Source organism: Drosophila tropicalis, unplaced genomic scaffold (genome assembly GCF_018151085.1).
Source record: "Drosophila tropicalis isolate 14030-0801.00 unplaced genomic scaffold, ASM1815108v1 contig_573, whole genome shotgun sequence".
In the NCBI taxonomy this organism is placed as follows: Eukaryota; Metazoa; Arthropoda; class Insecta; order Diptera; family Drosophilidae; genus Drosophila; species Drosophila tropicalis.
The window spans coordinates 2827385-2850212 of NW_027173049.1; the positions used below are offsets into that span (position 1 = coordinate 2827385).

Below are 22828 nucleotides of genomic sequence, written 5' to 3' on the forward strand. Positions count from 1 at the left end.
ATTGGCGTAAAGAAGCTTGCACAAGATTATAATGCATATCCTTGTTATTTTATGAAACGAAAATATTTGCCTCCCTTTTTATATATTGACGAGGCGAAAAAGTCATAAACACACCAAAGTGGCCGTAGATTATAAATCCGGAAACGGCAGCTGGAGCAGGAGGGCCAGCCGGAGTGGGGCAGATGGGCAGAATGGGTGGCTGAATCGGAGGGCAAAATGCACGCACCAGACAAACAAAGTGATGAAAAACAAATGTTGTCGGAAGACAATGGATGCGTGAAAACGTCGGTGGGGGAGAGTTGGCTTTGGGACCAGGACTGTGGCTTGGTCTGAGGTCGAAAGCCATGCCAGGTGAGGCCCAGTGCTAACTACATTAATGCATAATGTTCTTTGTGGCTGCTTCCACTGATGGATCCCACATAATGAGCCGAGCCCATTTTGCGGGAAACATTTAGCTGAGTCTCTTTAGTAGCAATGTTTAAGTGCCAAGTGCGTTTACGCTTTACGTCTTCCCAGCTCTTTGACGTTGGCAAGTGGCTAACAAACTGATAGCCAGAGGAAGCAGACCCATTTTGGATGGGAGTGTAAACACCAATTCGATTTTTGGCCATGATAACGCAATTACTCTTATTTAACATAATGACTTAATTAACAATATTTAAATGTTTACAACTAATTGTGAGACTCACCACAAAGGCCATTACTTTAATATTGTTAGAAAACTTTAAAAGACAAGTTCCCATTTTATTTTATTCGCTTCTCAAATCGAATATGTATTCGAGCTTAAGACGAATACGATGCCTAGTTGAGATCTGTAACATGTTCAGTTTTCATAAAAATTTGAGAAAACTGAAGCTGTCCTTGAGGATTTTTAATCAGAATTTAGAAGTCCTGTTGTGCCTGCAATCAATGGGACCAGGATGACGATAAAACGAATGCCATTTTGTGTACCAGGACGAAATGGATGGACATCATCTTATTACTTCCGGTCCTTCCTCTCTAAGTTCTAACCAAACGTTTGGCAACAAGCAAATAAATATTAAATTGATAAGGTGAATCTTTAAATTATTATTCAGATGATAATGTGCAATAAATAAATATTCTACAAACAATCAATGTGTAGAAAATAAGAAACACACAAATGAGACCAGAATGGAAAAGCGCAGGAAGTATTTTGATGCTCAAATTAAAGGCCAATAATACAGTAATAAAGTCGCCATCATAGGCACCCACTCACACACACACTGTGTGTGTGATGGAGATATATACGCACCTTTGGAGGCACCGCTTAAAAGTATTTATAAATTTTATATAATGCGCCCCTCTGCTGCTGGGTATACAATAAGAAAGCTGCTTTCCGTACCCCAGACTCATTCCCCAGGCCTTTCGTCACCCCAGCAATGTCGGGATACACGTACATACATAAAGTACAATAGCGGTTTGCCCTTTTTGGATGCCTTCTCTCTATTATTTACCAATACAAACTAAGCTTAAAAAAGAATTTGTAAAATTACCTATACACAGAGACACTAACAAAGCCATGGCAAGGAAGGGAAGAGAATGCGAGAGAGAGAGAGAGAGAGCAAGCGAGAAGGGTATACATACATACGTACATATAAAGAGAAGCAACAGAAAGGAAGAGAGTGGGAGAGAGATGGAGCAAGCATGTGTACTCACAATGTGTAATACAACAATTGTGTACGAATTTTTTAGAACACGAGCAGGCATTGGATTTGACCGATTCGGTTTGATTTCGCTCCTTCGGCTCATGTAGCGCAACAGTTGTCCTTTCTCCAACTTCCTGGCATGTTGCCAAAGCATAAACCGAGCAAGAACAACAGCAACATCGGCAACAGCAACTTGTTTGACGACGCCTGCGCATTAAAAATGTATAGCATACTTATGTGAGATAAATTAAAAATTTCAAAAAGGAAACTGAGTATTGCCTGTCGGACCTTCCTTTCACCATAACCACCATCACTACCACCAGCGTTCGCACCTACATATATACATACATAAATACGTGTGTATGTATGTATATCGGTCGAAGCTTTTCAGATGTTTTCCATTGTTTGTGTGTGTGTTGGTCGTGTATCTCAACATTTGGCAAAGCTCCTGATGGCATGCAACAAGCTTGTTGATTTGTTTGTTTGCTGTTTGCGTATACGCCATTCAGCCTGTATACATACATACATACCAACAGCTTCAGTTGAAGTTTCTGCTGCTGCTTCTGTTTCAGCTCCAGCTACAGCTACAGCTCCAGCTGCTCAGCATAAAAAAGCGCTCGGCTACGACGTCGACAACGGCGAGGAACGACCACCGCACTTCACTTATGTAGGATTTTTGCACACTTGAGGGTTTTAGTTCAGTTTTGTCCGAATTGATAGATACACGAAACGCGCAATACCCACGCTTTGCCATCGATATACATAAATACAGCTACAGATACAGACACAGCTACAGATACACACAGGCACACACTCACAAAACTTTTTACTCGCTTTCACCGTTTTATCCCGCAGTTTTCGGTCAATTTTTTGACTCACTGACTGACTAACCGCTGTGGCTATAGCTTTTGGACCCTGCTACGTGTATGTCTATATAGTATCTATCGCCATCAGCAGCACGCTTCCAATGGGAAACATTTGCTGGTTCCCGATACCAATACCAATACCAATACCAAAATACCAATACAAATGCAAAAAACCAGTGCCAGCGCCAACACAGTGACGCTTTGTCGACGGTTGGCCTAAATGAATGCACGGTGATTTTTATCATCACAAAAATTGTGATTTACCATTAAAAAAAAAAAAAAATAAATAAATAAATTCTAACCCAAAAAAATTAAAGAAAAAAACATATAAATTAGCTAGCATAATAGTTAACTACAGTGATCCAAACGAAATGTGAATTAGTGAAATTGAAAAAGTTGTGCGAATCTCCAAACCGCAGGTTAGTCGTCAAATATCTCCCATAATACACACTCTATCGGGCAAAGAGGGAAACCACATGGTCCCTCTGAGTGCTTACCGTGATTTGTTTTGCCATGGACTAGCTAATTGATAGTAAAGCCCGACAGACCGACAGCCCGAATGCCCGACTGCCTGACTCCCTGATAAAAGCAAGCACATGAAACGCTACTAAATGAAATGAAATAAGCAAACGTAATTACAATTACCAAAAGAACAGCAAGTCCCATTGCTCCTATAAATACTCGTCCATGTGCACTACATACATAAGTGTTTATGTATCTTTGTACATGTGTATATACAGCACATAAACCTCTCACATCCACACATGAGTGGAGCCTCATAATGTCTTGGGGCGATCGAAGGTGTCTGAGCTGCTTTCTATGTGAATGCAGTCTCAACCAAACTAAGACCACAAGTTTAAATGAAAACACAGAAACTACGAGAGACTTGTGACTTAAAATAGTCAAATTTGAGAAGGAAGACCCCAAAAAATATATAGGTAGGTAGTGGATAGGTAGATAGTCCAAAAGCAGATGAGAATAACGTCCTAGAATTTAAGGTTTGAAAGTCGCCAAACTTGATACATAGACTGATGTAGTACGTCAAATTTTTGCCACGCCGCCTTCCGCCCTTTAAATTACCGAATTTGAATAAAACTCTCTAAAAACATTAAATTTTGTGTGAACACTCGCTTAAAACGCGCACAAATATTCAAGTTTTAAAATTTTGTTTCGCCCACTTCCTCCCCCAAAATTTGAATAAAACTGTTTCAAGTTATCAGATAACAAAGTATGGGCATTCGTCAATAAAAGTTTAATTTTGCCTTCTCTACACATAATGTGCCAATTCTTCCATTTGCATTAGTAGTTGTCATTATATAAGTAAATATTATATTGCACTTTAGTTTCTGACAAATACATTAACTTTTGGGTTCATATGAGCATTGTGCGGGCGTTGCGTCTTGAAAGTCCCTAGTAGCTACAGTGGGACCCCGATTATACAGGCTCCCATTAACCGGACACCCCTATTATCCGGACACCCCTATTATCCGGCATAAAGTTGAGTTTGTTCCATTGTCACTGTTAACCGCGATTAGATCAGATGTTTGTAACGCACAGAAGGATACGTTTCCGAACTCATAAAGTATATATATTCTTGATCAGCACGACGGGACGAGTTCATATAAGTATGCCCATCCGTCCGTCTGTCCATGCCTCCGGATCAACGCAAGCACCTCCTAGACCGTAATAGCTACTATTTCCCAGATTCAGCCAGATCGGACCACTATATCATATAGCTCCCATACAAAAGGCAAAGCCACGAACAGTGACTTTTCTTAATAGCTTCGTTATTTTCAGAGCTATTGACATATAGTTGTATAAACGACTCTGCCAAATTTGATCAAGATCGGGTGACTATATCATACAGCTCCTATAGGAACGATCGGTCGAAAACAGTGACTTTTGTCAATAATTATTATTATATATTAAGTGAGGAATGAGTAACATTTTTAAATAATAATATCAAGTACCAAAATTTTAAAATAAAAGAAATAAATAATTACGTACTATTCTAAATTGTTTTTGAGGTGATTTTGGGAAGTGAGGTAGTCTTTAGGGTTAACCAACCAACTGAAGATCTGGGCCATCTCGTGTGAATATTAATATCGAATATGTCAAATCGAAATGTGCATGCCCTAGAAACAGTTTTGGAAGCACTAATGGAATTGCCCATGCTATGAATACTGTTTTGAAGGCACTGATTAAATTTTCCCTGCATGACCGACAGTATTGTAATCATAGGTAAAAATCCTCCTCCTCGATCGTCAATATTGTTGGCATTATAAAAAACATCCCCTATCTCTTTAAGAAAAATGTCGCTGCTCTACAAAGTTTTGCAAGCACTGATGAAAATCAAAATAAGTCCTCAATTAGCTCTGAATTGACGTGTTGTCTACACTACTACTTATGTGACTTGAATTCGAATCCCGCCCACGAAAAAATATAAAATTCTAAATGATTTCGATCTCTGTAGAACAGGTGCCATGCGATGTAGGTTTGACGTGAATGTTAACTAAACTGTTCACTTTTTAGCAGTAGTTATTATATTAGTGAACAATTTTGTCTGATTTCTATTAACAGCAAGTGATCACATTTCAGCTCAACAGTAATGAATTTGTTACAATGTTAAACAGTTTCGTGATCGATTACTTTGTGGCTCATTTATTTGGAAAGCACTGTGTCGGTGTGTGACACAGTGTCTAGTTGAGTCCAAGTTTTTGGCTGTGAAACGCATACCATACAAAAGTAAGTCATGTTGAGAAGTGCATGGGTCTGGAATCGACAGTTTGTACCAAGTAAGCCTTGTGAAGGCGATTTCTTTATCAACAAAATTCGGGCTGGGAATATCTCTTAAATAAGCATATTCATACAGTAAGATCCGGTTACAACGACGCTCAAGGGACCGACGATTATATCCGACGTTATAACCGGAAGATGTACTAACCGGACGCCCTTTTATATAAGTTTGTATTGGACCAACCAATCACCCATCGAACTTTAGTCGCTATAACTGGCTGGATGTTGTAAGCGGTGTCGTTATAACCAGATTCTACTGTATGTAAACACATTTTTTAGCAACCCTTTGACCACGTTGTGAGAAGGTTTGTTGTGTACTGTCTGTTTCCCTTATCCTTAACGGAACTTCTGCAGAAAACTAGTTTGGATTTTACAATTTATTACAATTTGCAGAGTCAATCAAATAAATTTGACTATTTTGGTAGCGTTCCAAATTTTGTTCAGTGTGCGGATGAATTGTTGGTTAAATTGCGTAAACTTGAAAAAATGCTTGCCACGTTCGACTTGCGACTCGAGCGCAACTATCGTGTTTAGTCACGAGACCAGCTCCGATCGGCCGAAATGTTTTTCTTCTCTGGCGCTCTCCCTCGTTAGTTCTCACGCTCTCCGAAGTCTTTGCTTTGATTTGATTTCTTGCCACGCCAGAAAGCCTCTCGCAGACGCTCTGCCCTCTCTTTCGCTCTCCGCAGGCTCATCTGGCTGTCTGCACTGAGGTCGCCTCCTCTCTCCATCTCTCTGGGGCTCTCTCCCCTTCGGCTGGCTGGGTGCTTGGCGGCGTTGCCAAGTTCAGATACAGATACTCGTTCGCAGTCGTTCGCGCTGTTCGCCTTCACAATTGTATCTCAACACAGATTGTTTTAGGTTTTCTTTCATATTGTGTGTGAGTGTGTTTGGTTATATTTTATTTTTTATTTTTTTTACGAAATTTTCTGTTGTTTCTTTTGCATTCAGAGTGTGCTCGTGTGTGTGTGTGTTTTCTTTTCGTTTTTCTGTTAAACATTTTCGTATCGTATCGCGGGGCTTTTGGAGCTGCGTCTTTGAGCGAAAAATATCAGTTTGACGTTTTGCTTTGACAGGCAACCGTCGTCGCTGGTTGCCCCGCTGGTCGTCGCTGGTTCGCGGATCTTGAGATCTAGTGCGAGAATTAATTTTCGTTTCGCCGGCAGCCAGCTGAAAAAGATAGTTTATTCACTGCCCCCACGCGCCGTGCTCACCACCAAAGTAAACCAACCAACCAACCACCCACCCACCCACTAACCCACACTCAATTGGAAAGAAATCAAATTATCGCAGCCGCTGTAATAATCAGAAATCATATTCACTCGATTTGTGATCAATTGATATACATATGAGTGTTTCGTTTGTGTGTGTGTATCTCTCTGTGCATGTGTATCTCTCAGATACAATATTTAGTCTCTTGTGTTATCGTAAGGCATTTGTGACGTCAGAGATGGCGAAGTTACTTGCGGTGCAGCTGCAGCTGCTGTTGCTGCTGTTTTAATCATTTTTTTCCACCTTTTTGTATTATTTTTGCTTAATGCTTTCAATTTAAGTATGCCGTTTACATATTTTCAATATCTTATGCGTGAAAAAACAACAACAACAACAACAACAGTAACAACAACAACAGCAGCAACAGCAGCAGCGGCAGCAACCTCCGTGCTATGAACGTGACCTCCGGGTATTAAAATAAATTCTAATTTGTGAAGAAAAGAGCAAAAATGTTTTGTTATTGTTATTGTGACGATATTCCGCGAAGAAGTATTTGAGTATACACATACAACCACACACATTTATACGTACATATGTATGTATGTGTGTGTTTGTATGTGTATCTCAATATACGATGTATTCATGTGTGAGTGTGCGTGTGTGTGTGTATTTGTTTAATTTATATCTAGAGTCTGATATAAATATTGAAATAAAATATAAAATATCACAACCAGCAGCAGCAACATCATCAGCAACAGCGACAAAACAAAATAATTTTTAGTTGCTGTTCATTTTATATTTTCTTGATTCGGTACGTCAACAGATGATAATGGTGTTCTATATGTACATATACTTTAGTTTCCAAATATTTTACATTTTCATATATGTATGTACATATAAAGCCTTTAATATTATAATAGATACATTCAAAATTTTGCCTTGGTTACGCCACATTGTCGCATAATACTTGCTCTCTAGGAGAAAAGGAATATAAAATTCATTAAGACATAACATCTTTTCGATAGCAATTAAATTTTGGTGTTGTGAGGGGGTATATATGTACATACATACATATATATTTTGTTGGAAATTTTCATGCATCGGGCGTCCCAAAAACATTTCGTTTTCAATTTTTAGTTGTGGCGGTGTGCCTCTCCATCAACGGGCAAGGCGAGGCACATAAAAAAGCGCTTAAAATGTTGTCGCAGTCATGCATACACGGCAACAGCAGCGACATCGGCGGCAGCAGCAGCAGCAGCAACAGCGACGTAGATGCCCATGCCCATACTTGCAATAAACAATGCGAAAACATCGCCTTAGACTGTAGTTTTTTATTCGAATACCCTGTAGTCGTACAAGGCACAAAGTTGGATTTGAATGGTCAGGATCCGTTATTAACACACACACATAGAATATGGTCCATTGTCCACTCTATGTTAAGGTCCTCCCAAATGGGTCGGCTTCTCGTGTTGACTGATAAGAACAGCAACTGCTGTAATCTTTGCTGGGCATCCCGAAGTCGGAGACTTCGATGATGACTCGATGTGCGGAATTTTTACATACATATGTATATATTTCTTTTTTCGTTGTTATAAGCAAACCAACAATAAATTTGCAATTTGCGTCGAGTTTCGTTAAGTTTCGTGTCGGTTTTTGGTTTTCAGTTTCAGTTTCGGTTTCGGTTTTAGTTTCGTTTGTATCCGTTTGTATGCGTCTCCTGACTAGTGACCCATTTCGTTGATTATCTAATGACTAATATGTTTCTATTATATATTTTTCATTTTCACTATCTATGCGATACGTTGTCTCACAATCAGTTATTGTTTTCCCTTCTTCTTGTTGTTGATTTTTTGTTTTTCTTTTTGTTTTTTGGCCACAATAACTGGACGCACATATCAACTGGTGGCCTCCGGTCTTAATTAATTCTCAATTTTAACTGTTTATTAAAAAATTGAAATTGTGTTTTGTTTGATTTCAATTTGCCTCTGCAGGTGGTGGGTTGGGTGGGTGGTTGTGGTGCTAGGTGTTGTTTACAACAAATGGAATTGATGGCCCTCGTGCATACTGATTTCCATTTTAAATTTTTGATTTCTGATTTCGATTCGAATTCACAAAGGGATTGCAGCCAACAAGTTATGAAACCAACCGCTCATCGGCCCCATCATTGTTGGTTGCATGTTAACTAAATGGCAGGGGATGGATAAACATAGTGGTATAACTGCCTATTTATTTTTCAACCAGCAACTACATATGTATGTATGTATATATGTGAGTATCTGTGTGTTTGTATAACTCTAGGCTATGTATGTGCACAATTTACACAGTTATTGTATTGTCAACTGTTTAAGAATATTCCCTTCACCGTCCTCCATCTCGGTTTGCCCCTTCGCCTAGTCGACAAGCTCTCACTCAATTCTGAATGGAAGGCGACATCTTTGCTGCGCGTTAGCTATCTTTTAGTTTAGATCGGCATTTGTAATGCAAATGGGTAACTCGTCCACTTCTCCCCAAAACACACTCTCAAATATCCAAGCATATTCAAGACCAAGCAATATATTCTGTGTATACTATAGATATACGCACATTCAAAGTGGTTATTAATTAGAGGCCCCATCATCTAAACTGGGGCCAACCTTCTGCTTGTAAACGTTTTGCCGCCTTCTTTAAGGTCAACGCCATAAAAAAGAGCACACTAAAATCTGGACACTTGTGACGCACAAATTGTGAATTGGATTGGTTATTGCCATGAAGGTCGCCAAATGAAATTACATTTTCATAAATGGATATTTGCATATTCTATGCATCCCAAGCAAATTAATCAAGCATTCCGACCTGGTATATGTGCGAAACATATCTTACAAGTGTGTTATAAGTGTGAATTCTTATTTGAAGAAATCGGTTTCTATCTTCTTGACTGAAATGGCTTTAGCAAAGAATGCCTACTGGATGAAACTTCTCTTTGAGTTGATAATTTCAATATTTTGATAGAAATTTGGCAAGGGATCCTCTCTCAGTGTACTAACGGACCTGGACCCACTGCCAATTCTGAATTGACCATCTCGCTTTGATAATTACGAGACGGACAAATGAAACTATTACCCTCGTATGCTCAGATGTGCCGGACAAGAGAAGGAGTAGCAGGGACAGGGGGAGAAACTGAGAATGTGTTCATTGAATTTCAAATGTTCATATGCAAGCAGTAAACAACATTCAAAGCGCAGCAGCTGCAAGACATCAACGGATGAAAGATTATTTAGATACAAAATTGCGCCGAGTTCGTTTTGGCTAATGCGAGTATGGATATGGCTCTAGATAGTATTGATTCGTGGCAAACAGTTCCCGCAACTGTTTTGATGTGTGTGTGTGTGTGTGTGGCTATAAATTATATTATTTACCCACACACCAACACACATACTCGCACCCACAAACTCATCCTGATGATGATGATGATGCTATTAGACAAATACCAACGAGCACCTGCATACTAATAACTTGCCTTGGTTGCTGCATCTAATGAGTTTGCCGTGTCTCTTCCGTTGCCTTCGACTTAATAGAATTTGGCACTAAGTCTCCAGCACCCCCCTCCCGTTCTTCTAGAGCGCCATCTCACAGGTCTGTGCTGCTCTCCATGGCTCTGCTGATGTGATTAGGTAGTGTGCTTTTTTCTTTCGTACTCTGTATTTTAGTTGCATACCAACAGGCGCTGCTTGTAAAGGTCGTCCTTGGCCTCATCGTCGACGTGATAAACAAATTACGTATACGTCGTTATTTATTTGAGAAGAAGCAAACTTAAAAGAAACCAAGTGAACAGCAAAAGCCATTATTTGTTCTTTTTAATATGGTCGAAGCTAAAAATAATTTGTTTAAATCAACAAACAGACAGTCGCCATGGGCTATTGGACTTTTCTATATACTCGAGGCTGTTGCTGATGATGCTGATGCTGATTCTCGTTGAAATTGCCTGGGCAATGTCTTCGATATACATATGTACAAATGTAGATGTAGATGTAGGTGTATAGTATATTGTAGTTGCTGGGATGTGGATGTGGATGATTCTGTCGGCTGCTGTCGGTCTATTGTATCTTCCTGCTGTGATGTCTAGTTTATGTCTTATTGTGACGCCTTTGTTTTTGTCCAACAAACAATGCAACAACAAGTGGAGAAAATGGTGACTCTCGTGTTCTACCATCCGCATGGCTCCAACACTTAGTCAAAGGGAAAGTCAATCAATGTCGTGCATTGCCGACATCCCTAGGCTGCATAGAAAACATTTCACTTACTGATAAAGATAACAAAAAAAAAAAACCGACCTTCCTTTAACTAAGTAGTTGAAATAGGTCGAACAACCTAGCCCTCTTTTTTGACTAATCTAAAAGTGGTTTTTGTGGGCCCATATCAGTTGATTTGCTTTCAAAGTTTTATCTAAATATTTAAAATTGCTTTCGCACTTTTCTGTTCCTTTCTGCCATCTGACGGACGGGCTGAGCTGACTAGCTGACTGACTGACAATGGTATTTCTATTCCCCTCTCTATATCTATATTTCATTTGATAAAGAAATGACGTCTATGACGTAGCCAAATAGCCACAATTCCAACGTTTGATACATATGTATGTACGTGCCAGCAAAAAGGTTCACCCAGACAAATCGAATTTCTTAACTTTTGGGTCTCCAAAATTTAATATGACAAGACCAGGAGCACCTTTGCCTTGCTTTTGCCTTTTTCTTTTTCTCGTTTCCTTCTTTTTGTCTCTTTTTGCATTCATTCAACTTAATCACGTATAAGTGAACACCTTGACTTAAATAATCATTGCCAATATTTGGGCTTTTTATGAATTTACAATATATGAACAACAAAAAGTTTTGGCAATTTTTTCTCCACTGTTTGCTTAATTATATTTTTATACGATATATTTACCTATATATCTCGTACATTTTTTATGAGCGGTACCCACTCAAGGAAACTACTTGAAAATAATCAAAAGAATCGCTGTCATACATCGAAATCAGCCTTATATAGAGCAATAAATATGCATTAAAAGGGAGGGGGATTGGAAAGAGAAACTACTGTTTCATTGTGAAGTCTAAAGATATCGAATTGTGAGTATGATGATGATCAATTTCCAATTTAATATGACCGAGTATGGCTAATACCAATTTTGATGAATCTCCTCAAACATCTAATGCTTATAGTTTACTTGTGAGGGCCGTCAAACTAGTTTAGGGTCCAAACTCTACTAATTGCTACTAACCTGATACTGAACCTGCCGCCACTAGACCTTATACTAAGTGCCTTAGTTTTGCCCATAGTTTGTTTGTTCGTTTTATTCGCTTTAGCAATAAACTAAAAGTTGTGACAAATAGAATTGAAATTTACCAAATAATGCCTTAATAACTTATTCATCTTTCTAAAGTTTCCATCTTATTCTTGGACTATTGCAGGAACGAGTCGAAATGTAACCCGCAAAAATCAATCAGCTAATCAATAGACCGCTGCCCGAAAATGTATCAATTATGTTATCCACAAAAACCGCACAGCAGCAACAGCAACAGCAACGACAACAGCAGCAGCAAGAAGAAGAAGTACAACAACAACATAGAATTTTCAATGCCAAGGAAAGCAGCCAGAGAGTAAGCCGCAGCAGCAAACTGAAAAATAAAGCCAAACAGCGACCGAAATCAAACCGAAACCAACATCAAATTAGCATAACCAGAAGAGGAACGGCAACAGCAAGAGCAGCAGCAGCAGCAGCAGCATTCACAGTAGACGTGGCAAGAGCACCAGCAGGAGAGGCAGAAGCAGGACTTCTTCTTCGTCATCGCCATGGGCTGCTCACCAAGCACACTACCCACCAGCTCGTCCTCAACAACGGCTCCGGCACCGGGCGCTCCACCACTATCCATCGACGCCACTGAAAAGGATGGCAGCCGCCTCTTCTGCATCAAGTTGCGTCGCAGTCGGTTGCGTCGGTGCAGTTGTGGAGCAGTCACTCTCACCCAGAATGGCGATGGAAATGGCAGCACTGCAGGCAGTGCAATATGCGGGGACAATCTCTGCAATCAGGTGCTGTTGAATCCGCTGCAAACCAAAAACGAGGCCGACTATGAGAAGGTAAGAGGCATTCAAAGTCTCCCACGATTCCCCTTCTTTCCGCCCCATTTTTCTTGGACAAGCCAATTAAGCGTCGTATCCCGTTTTCCCATTTCCTTTGACAGCTGAGTACCGGCAAAAAGGACTCGATTGTCACAGTGGCAGCATTGGGAAACTTCACCCACAGTGTGGTGCGTCGTGCCACGGGCAGTAAGTACACAATCAAATATGTCACATTTATTCATTCACTACAACAATATTCAGCCAAAGACTGCGGTCATTCTAAGGCAGATGCCTCATAGACCATGACTATGAGGCGAGCTGCTACCATTTGGGCATATATCTTGGGATCGGTCGTCGTTTTGTACTGACATTAAGGAGGCCAAATTAACCTACACGATCTGTCTGTTTGCATGATTGGATTGAACGTGAAGTGAAATTTGATAATTAAAAGGCATTCCAAGAGTATTTCTAGGGCATTAATTGTTTCGGTGTGGCTTGGCTTCTTGTTTCGTCCACAAATGCTTAGACACTGATACATCAGTGGGTTGCAAACCAGACAAGAGGGGTAAAGGGGTAATACCTGGAAATATGATCTGAGGACAAGTCAGCTGGCGCTAGGCGCAGCTGTTTTGTTTCGACGTCCAATTAACAACTTGCCCCAGTGTCTGAACCTGAATCCGAGTCTCAGACTTAAGTCTGAGCTTCACATATCAATGGGGAGAGATACGTGCATGGATGAACAATAGGGGTAAGGTGGGGTAAGAGGTAAAAGAATCGGTAGATGGTAGCGTTAGCGGTAGCCAAGTAATTGTCACAAAGAGCGAATCAGTCAGAGTGTGTGTGTGTGTGTTTGTGTGTGTGACTGGAAACTTGATCGTGACCGATCGCCCGAGAGGTAATCAGAGAGAACGAAAAAGAGAGCCAGAGGCCGCCGTAATCTACCCCCACCGCTGCCCCCTACCACCAACCACCTACCCCCTAGCCATGCTGAGGCGGTGTTTTCGCTCTACCAAAGCAAACTCACTTCAAAGCTCAGCGCTTTGGCAACAGCTGCTCGCCATTTATGGAGTCAGTTGCTTGGAATAGGTTCGCCGTGTCGGTCGGTTTTTTGCGATATTTGGCCAAAAGTGTTCACCTCATGCGAGTGTACAGAGCCGCTACTGTATTTGTATCTGAATCTACACACAAATATCTTCTTTCGAGCCTGCCTAGAATGCATATGCAAACGCTGTCTCTCGATGGTAAACCCCATTTGCCTTTACGGCAATCGCAAGCTCCCATGCGGCCGGCCATCTGCAAATGTGAAGTAAAATCCATCGGAATCGATCGTTGACAAAGTGACTGAAAGCAAAACTAACACGAATTCGGTAGAGTCCAGGGACAACCAGTCGAGAACCCAAACACGACAAAAAAGAAGAAAAACCCGATGCAATTAAATCGAATCGAAGCTAAAAAAGAAAAATCGTTTGACTGCAATTGTCAGTGTGGAAAAAAACAGCTCCAACATACACACACACACACACACACGCACACACAAAGAAGAAAAATAATAAATAAATAAATAATACTAAGTGAAATAAAATAAAAAAGCGTATAAGAATAAGATACACACAACCAACATATCGAAAAAGTGTTAAAAATCAAAATAAACTTCACAACTAAGTGTGCCAGCAGCAACAACAACAACAACAACAGCAACAAAAACAACAAGTGTAACGAGTGGCTAAATCTTTTACTAGATATTTTGTGAATCTGAATCTGTGTCTGTCTGCGCGCTAGCGTGTGTGTGTGTGTGTTTGCAAGATATGCAAACATCGAAAGATACATTTGTATCTCGATGCGTGCATATGAGTGTATGTGTACCTTTTGTGCGTATTTCATTCTTGAATTCAAATTGGAATACATGTGCATGTGCGTGTGTGTGTGTGTGAGTGCGTGTCTGGCTATTGCGTTGTGTCTCGCTATTGTGCGTTCCATTTGCACACTGCACTCGCATTTTGGCAAATATGTAGATACATTTGTATTTATTTGCAAAACTGCTGATTAACATGTTGAGCCCCGAAAGGGGGGGGCACCGCAGGGGGGTCTAAAATATGAATATACTCGTACTCGTTTCACACAAGATCACATTCACATGACAATCTAAATCTGGTTTCGTTTTACATACGACTGTTCGGCTGGTGATCATCTATCCTCCTCCTTTGCTCTCTTGTGTCTCCGTCTTCGATCACTCTATATACTTACATACATATGTATGCACATATGTAGATATATCGATCAATTCATTCTCTCAATGGCGCCAAAACATCAACATCAATATCAATCACACAAAGTCGGAAAGTAAACCAACAAAATGAAAATGAAATCAAATGAACGCAATACAAATAGATAGAACTCGTATCCGATGCTATGTTTGTATGCTGCCAATGCCGATTCATTATGTCTCAATGTTCAAATTATAATCCCCTGTCAGTGAACAAGTGGCAAGTTTACTGCAGTTTATCAATTTTCAAATTAATTAACCCGACCGGCCATCGCAGACTGGCCCACCCCCTGCCCAACGCTGCCTTGGCCATCGATCGTTCTCATTGAAAGCGAAATCGGAATCAAAATCAGAATCAGAACCGAGAAATCATTGCCCCGGGCACTTTGATTGAATTGATTGGCCAAGTTGTTGGCACAAATCTTATTCTCTTAGGCATGGGACAAGCAGTCGCATTAGAATGCGATTTTCGAGTTTAGCGCTAATTACAAGTATTTTTAGAAGTCGCGCGTATGCGAATGCCGCCGCGTACGCCACCGCTCATCACCCCCGACCCACCCATTCGCATGTCCCCATAAAGCCACGTGAAGCTTTTCACAAATATTGCCCGCCGACCAAAAGATTAGATTATAGCAACGACGACGACGACGACGAGAACGACGACGACATGGAAGACTGCTAAATTTCCCCCACCGATATGGTACCATTATAATGATTGTGATTATTATTATTATCATGGCCACTGTCCATGTCCAGTGGCTATCAAGGGTATCGCTGACTAAAGATGATCGTGCACGCCCCCCTCCTACATAGGTCGTCCATCTGGCTCAGAGGCATGGCCAACCTTAGCCAAATCCAATAAACAGGCCGAAATCCAAATTGTTGTTCGCCCCCCTTCCAACACCCACTTCCTGCAGCAAAAATAGTTAGATGTAGATTGTGCACGAGTCTCAAATACTCTTCCACATTTGCGTCTGTGTGTGTGAGAATCGGGTGTCGTGTGTAGGCACCAGACACACTCAAATGGCTTTAGTAGGTGAACTGTGCAGCCCAGTATCTCTATGTGTACTATGGGGCCTAAACATCTGAATACTATGAGCAAACTTGCCTGATATTATCTTATCAAAAATTAATTGGTTGCCATGACAACGACAAAAGCCGCTAAAGGGGCCCCCTCCAAAAAGAAAAAAAAAAAGACCAGCAAAATGGAATATAACAACGAATCGGACTATTCTGTTTCAAAAAGCCTCTACCCTAAATAGAATCCTGCCAAAATGACGTTTACCCTAATCGATGATTACCTCGACAATAAGTTCCCAAGTTCTTAACAATATGAATGAATATAATATGCAATCATCTTTTCCTTTACTTGTCTACCTCATAAACTGCTTAAGCAATTTTACACCCGACCTCGTATTTGGGTCACTTTGAATTAAAATGCCGTTGTGTACTTTTGTTAGCACATTGCATGGCCCTTGGCACTTTTATTACTTTCGAATATGAAATCTAACTAAACTAAATTCCACCTGCAGTTTTCCAATTATAATGCCATCTAAGCGCCTTAGGCGCTGGACCCCTTCCCCCCACACAGATATGTACATATATGCGATGTACATAGATACGAACGAAGAGACACTGGGGCACAGAGTCCAGAGACCAGACAGTTTGAGCTGTAGCGCAGCAAAGCGACTGGGTATGGGGGCCAGCAGTTTCAAAATCCGTGCGAGAATTATCATCTGGCAAACAGTTTCTCATAACGGATTAGTACGGACGTAATTTTATCGGTCTCTCACTCTCTCTGTCCGTCTCTCTCGTCTGTGCTCTGGGTTTGTCCGTGTCACTTTGGTTTCCATGATTCGCATTCAAATGGGGCACTTCAGAACCGAATGAACTCGATTCGAATTCAGTACAACAAATTGGCTCTGTATAATTCACAGTTTCTTCATTTATCAAACTACAATTGGGAGCAAATCGATCGGCATTCGCAAGTTCTTTCAAGTGGTCGTGGAGCAAGTGCAGCAAGAGGAAGGCGAAGGGAAGTCCTTTCTGTTCCGTTGAATTTTACACACTAATGAGCCACTACTGAACAAACTCAGACTTCGGTGTGCGTAATATGAGCCTTCATGTGAGCCAGTGTTGTAAGTATCATCCCCGGGCCCCGTCAGTCCACGGCGTACATCATTACCGTTCCCCTTTCTGGGTCTCAGTGTTCCCAAAATAGTTTGAATTAAAAACAGGAGAAAAAACGAAATAACAAAATTAAAGGCACTAGAGTTGGCCCTAAAGTCTGTTGCTACTTTTGCTTCTGCTGCTGCTGCTGCTGCCCCTGGCCTTCTGGGTACCCTGCCTCTTGGTTTTATCTAAACAATTTATCGATTTTCGTTTAGATTACAACGCATGTACCGCAGAGCTCGACTGGCACTGGGCAGCAGCGGCAGCAGCAGCAACGGCTGCGAGGCCGCCAACGATAAGATACCCCCCACCCATTTGAATATACGCAAATATTTTCTCTATACATACATATATGCGAGTACACGACTATGTACATAAATTTCATACATTTTTTCTACCTTTGATATATGTATGTATGTATATACATAAATATGTGTGTGTGTGTACAATCCTCTGGCATAGTATACCCAGCGTGTTTATGTTTTTTTTGCATGGGCCAAACTCATTTGTATCTCAACTTCTGGCCCAAACATATGCATGTGGAGCAGGTTATCATTACGCACTAATTGTCTGAAATCAATGCCACATTGCCTTTGCCGTCGTCGTCTGCGTCGCAGTCAGATAAATGGACGACAATAACAAAATCAGCAAGTCAGTCAGCCAACACATTTAAATTAACATAATCAAAACTCGTATTGTTGAATTAAAAGCGAACAAAACTCAAACAACAAATAGGTTAAAGAAGCAGTTAATTTCAAAAACAATTGCAAAAACTAATACAGATAACAAGCCAAACAAACATGATTATATCTAGCCAACCGAATTTGGCTAGTGCTGCTGGAAGTGGAGGCGGTGCTGTCGTCAGTTCTGGGGCGCCACTGCCACAGCCATCCACATCGACATCGACATCGGCGTCGGCATCCGAAAGTTCTGAGAAACTGCCGCCCAATTGCAATTGTGCGGGTGCGGGTGCGGGTGTGGGTGTGAGTGTGGCTGTGCATAGTGTGGGCATGGCCACAGCAATACAACTTCAACAGCAGCAACAAGAACCACAGCAACAAGAACAACAAAAGCAACAATTACCACCAGCCATAGAGGCAACAAAAGCAACCGCAGCAACAACAACAGCTTCAAGCAGGGCTTCATTAACGCGTCCGGCCTCCGAGTCCGAACTGGTTGTGGGTAAGCCTTTTGGGTTAAACATACACACACACACACAAAAAAAAACAAAAACATTTTTTGGAAAATTCTTGCTTAATTAATATTAGATTGAAGGTGAACGCAAAACTTTTAACCACAAAAATAATCAGTGAGGAAAGGATCCTACACTGAAATAGCTAAAATCTTTAGGCAATTTCACAGGACTAGAGTAAAGCATTCTGATTATTATTTACTTCGCTAAGAGTAAAAACAAAACAAAAAATCCTTTCCAAATGACCAAAGAGCTTTTTTATTATTATTTGTGTTATGAGGTTACTCGTAAGTAAGTTCTGCCATTAGTCCTTGAACGCTAAAACTAGTTGGGAATTTCTATTAGATAAAGAAGATAACAGATTACAATCATAGGCGGATCTTGGGCTATAAAATTTACCCCTTAAAGTATGCAATAAGCAGCCCAGGAATGCGTGTTTTGATGCATTCAAAGAACTGTGCGTAAACAACAATCTTCGTAGCAAACATTGTTGATTGCGAAAAGTTGTTGAAAACAATGAACATCATATTTGATATAGCATACTTTAAGGGGCAAATTTACCCCATTTTAAAGCCCTAGATCCGATTATGATTACGATAGATGTGTGTAAGAACATCAACCAACTTATTCTAGCTTTGGTTTAGTTTCAGAGCTAATAAAATAAATAAAAGGAAAATACTCTATTTAAGAGAAACATCGAAATAAATTTTTGGCGAGACTTCCATTAGATTTCTGATTGTACTAAACTATTTAAGAGAAGACCAAGTGTCACCTTAGAAGCTACGTCTTTCTCAGCTCCAAACTCATTTGCTTTCTGCTACCATTGCCATCCTCCTCAGGTTTCTGCAGTTATCCGGCTCGTGTACGTGTGCCCCTTTTATAAAGTGTTTTTGAAATGCCAACGTTTACAATTAAATGGAACGTGCAGGAGAAATTAATGTGTACGATGTGGTTTGCGTGTGTCCATTAATTAATATACACTTTGGGGTCAGAATGGACTAATGCAAAGGTGATTCTTTGGCATGACGGTGACAACTGGGAGAAGTGCAAATTTGTATGAGCATTGACAGGTTGCCCGACCCCATATGTAGAAATCCAGCTATTGAAACTGTTGCCTGAAATTGGGCTTTAGCCCCAAAATGCACGCAATAAAAAATTGGAATCTGTTTTTTGTTGCCTGACATTGGGCAAGCAGCATTTATTTTGAGTTTGTCTGACTTACAAGAGATCTTAAAGTTATTTTGTTTACGTTGCGTTTTACAGGCACAGGGACATCGGGCACTAGTTCATCCGGCGGTGGCAACAGTCGACCAGGCGGTGGTCATCGCAAGTCATCGCTTGCCTTGGTTCTCACTCCTGAGGATGAGCCAATGGATGTGTATCAGGTGAGTGAGTGGTGGATAAAGTGAATGAAATCAATTTGCATGCCAACCAAAAATAACATTTTGGCCCTGGGACAAAACGAATAGCGGTGAAGCTTAGGGGGTGAGTGTCTACCCACTACCCACTAGGCAATGAGTGTTACGTCTTTTGATAAGATATCTTATCACAATCGACATTGTATAGCCAAAGAGTCCTCTCTCTCTCTCGCTCTTTCTCTCTCTCTCTCTCTATATATATATATAAAAATATCTGTTCTCTGTTTTACTTTACGCCTCTCTCCATGATCTTAATACACTTTCAAGAAAGTGGGAAAGATGAATCTCTGATTTGTCAGTATAAATGAAAATAGATGTTATAGACTAATTAGATGGCACTCAATTAAAAACTCGTTCAACACACTCAACTGCTTTTCTCTTGTCTTTTCTTAAATCTCAAAATCTGGGCACTTAAATTTCATCCCGAGTAAGGGCCATGTTGTTTTTTTTTTACATTTTTAAAGAGTATCGTATGATCGGTAGCGTTTTTAATTAGCTCTCTCCGTAAGTTTTACTTTACATTTCGCTTTAAATAGCCGCTCACCCAACATACATACATACACATATACCTATGAAGCATTGGCACCGACTGCCTGTCACACATAAACAATGCCCCGCTGCCAGAGAAATCAAATCAATTAACATTGAAGGTGGGAAATCAAAAAGTAAAGAAATAGATTATACCCCCTTCGCTGTCGAACTCAAGTCAATTGGCTCAGTTCGGCCTAGTATTTCGACCAGAGAAATACAACGGGAAACAAATAATAACAATATTTAAAGGAAAACTAAAAATCTCAAGATATTTAATTGAGTGTCCATTTGAAATATATTACATTGGCTGGAAAGGTTCGCCAACAATGCCAAAATAGCCCGATTATTGTTGGTGTAGGACATTGAAGATACGACTGGTGTACATACGTCTTTCGAAAGACTTTGCAGTCCTATTGAGATTGAGTGGGGCGTGTGAGTGTCCGTTTTATAATTAGCAGAATGCGCAATTGTTTGCCAAAATTTACAAATGTGTTCCGCTCGAAATCGTCCTCTACCACCTCATCGTCGCGCCGACGACGACGCACAAGTGATTTGGACACCGATTCGGAGTCCGATGTGGAACAGTATGTGGCGGCCAAAGCCGTTAACGCGGTGGGCTTAGCTAACGTTAAACCTACAGCAAGTCGATGCGATCAGCTACGCGATAATGATGACGATGACGATGGAACCAGCAGCAGTCGTAACCGGCTGATAAGAGAAACAATAACAACAACAACAACAACTACAACAAATACAACAGCAACAGCAACAGCTGGGAATTTAGATCAAGACAAAGACGTTAAATCAAAAGTCTGGGGAGCCGACGGAGCAACCAGAAATGGCCCTATCCTGAGCAAAAATGGCTCCTCAGCGGAAATGAAAATCGCCGACGACTCCGCCGCTGTCGCCATCAACACTACACGGACATTCGCTTTACGCAACTCTTGCAAAACACCCGAGGAAATTGAACTGGAGTATGAGGCGAATGTGAAGGCCGAGGCCGGTGATATAATGACACCTCTGCCTCGAAGCCTAACCTTCAGTATGGGACGACAAATGCAAACGGAACTAGAGGTCATTCGCAATTTGGACACCCAAACACAGCGTCAGAACAACCTTTCCATGCCGGAGATGGAGCGGAATGCCGATGATGTGATTCTAGTGCATGGTGACGAGGGGGGAGGATTGTGTGGTATTGCGGCGGAAAGTTTCGTCCATATCCCTGGAACGCAAGGCTCACAGTTTATACGAACGACGGATGCCCAAAACCCCCAAGTTGCATCTGGTCGTCGCCGGCAAGAAGAGAGAGCCGACCGATGATAATGATGAGTATAAACTCTTTCAGGTATTAATTACAAATACAAAATTTTGTTTGGGTTTCGGAAAGAATAACTGAAAAATTGTAAATCCATCCATGTATCTTTAAATGCCAGTTGCGATTACATTGTGACAGTAAGCTTTTACATTAGCAATTGAAGTCGCGTTTCTGTTTCACATCCTTCCATTCATGATGAGCAAAATCCCTGATTTCCACATATCGAATTTTTTCCTCTTTATATTATAAATCTTTGCGCGACCAAAGTCACCAGCCAAGTCACCTCCAGCCATTTCCGTCAGGCACAAGCAATTTTATTTTAATTTATCATCATTTAAGCGACACACTCACACACGCACACACAGAAAAACGCTGAAACACAGGGACACAAACACACAGATAGACAGGTACATATGTACATATGCACGCATGTGCGTATCTGACAGATACACAGACACATTGTACATGTACAATACAGGTGACACAGACGGGGAAGCCAAGTTAAGCCCTCTTATTTTGATGGCAAATCCAGAGAAAGCGAGAGAGAGAGAGAAAGAAAGAGAGAGCGCGAGGCTATAGATTTTTATTAAATTTTATACACATTGCTTTATTTGGTTTGCAGCGAAATCTCATGGACTTGAAATATCCAACCGTGCTACCACCGAATCCTCAACTTAAGGTGAGGAGCCAGCAGCAAGGCAGCAGGATTTGTTACTCGGCCAGCGAATTTAACTGATCGGCTTTCCTTTTTAGGCTCTTTTAGTTTTTCACAAAGCAGATAGCATTTGCGAAGTGGTCACCTCGGCCTGCCAGCGGCATCAATTGGATGTTACTCTGGTCAAGTCCAAGGAGGAGGCTCTGGATACTCTCCAAAAGTCATATGCCACGGCCCAGTGTTATCATCTAATTATAATTGATGCGCGCTCCACCAAAAATCTTGATGCCGAGCACATTGCAAGGTGAGAGAAAACCCAAGCAAATGGGCAAAGTTTTTCCTTTTCGGCATTCACTCAAACTTTTTACTTTACTCCATCCACCCCCATCCTACCGCATCTCCTCTGTCCTGTGTCTTCTGTTTCTGTAGAACTATACGTCACACCCACGGACATCATTTAACGACAATAATTGCCGTCTGCAAAAAGAGGTAAGTTGAGTTCATGCGACTTTTTAAGTTTCTCGTTGTGGAGTTACTTGGTGCTAGAGTTGGACTCAATTAACGACTTTTGCAGTTTCTTTGAAAAGGATGATGTGCTAATTGCTCTATTAGACGCTGGCGTTAATAGAGTAAGTTAAAAAGAAAACT

The 22828-nt window shown here is 40.9% G+C and overlaps 2 protein-coding genes across 2 annotated transcripts; both read left to right on the top strand.

Moving 5' to 3' along the window:
- Nucleotides 1-6361: 6361 nt before the first annotated feature.
- Nucleotides 6362-22818, top strand: LOC137575493 (high affinity cAMP-specific and IBMX-insensitive 3',5'-cyclic phosphodiesterase 8-like). The gene is made up of 10 exons (XM_068288071.1): nucleotides 6362-6550; nucleotides 7231-7352; nucleotides 11501-11640; nucleotides 11983-12652; nucleotides 12757-12841; nucleotides 19525-19646; nucleotides 22148-22204; nucleotides 22279-22484; nucleotides 22610-22669; nucleotides 22755-22818. Exons 4-10 carry the CDS (start codon nucleotides 12365-12367, stop codon nucleotides 22816-22818), a joined length of 882 nt encoding a protein of 293 aa, XP_068144172.1. The 5' UTR covers nucleotides 6362-6550; nucleotides 7231-7352; nucleotides 11501-11640; nucleotides 11983-12364.
- On the top strand, nucleotides 20106-22056 carry LOC137575505 (uncharacterized). Its single transcript, XM_068288089.1, is given in 2 exon segments — nucleotides 20106-21386; nucleotides 21388-22056. Coding segments are annotated over 2 exon segments (936 nt in total). The 5' UTR covers nucleotides 20106-20669; the 3' UTR covers nucleotides 21607-22056.
- Nucleotides 22819-22828: the final 10 nt, after the last annotated feature.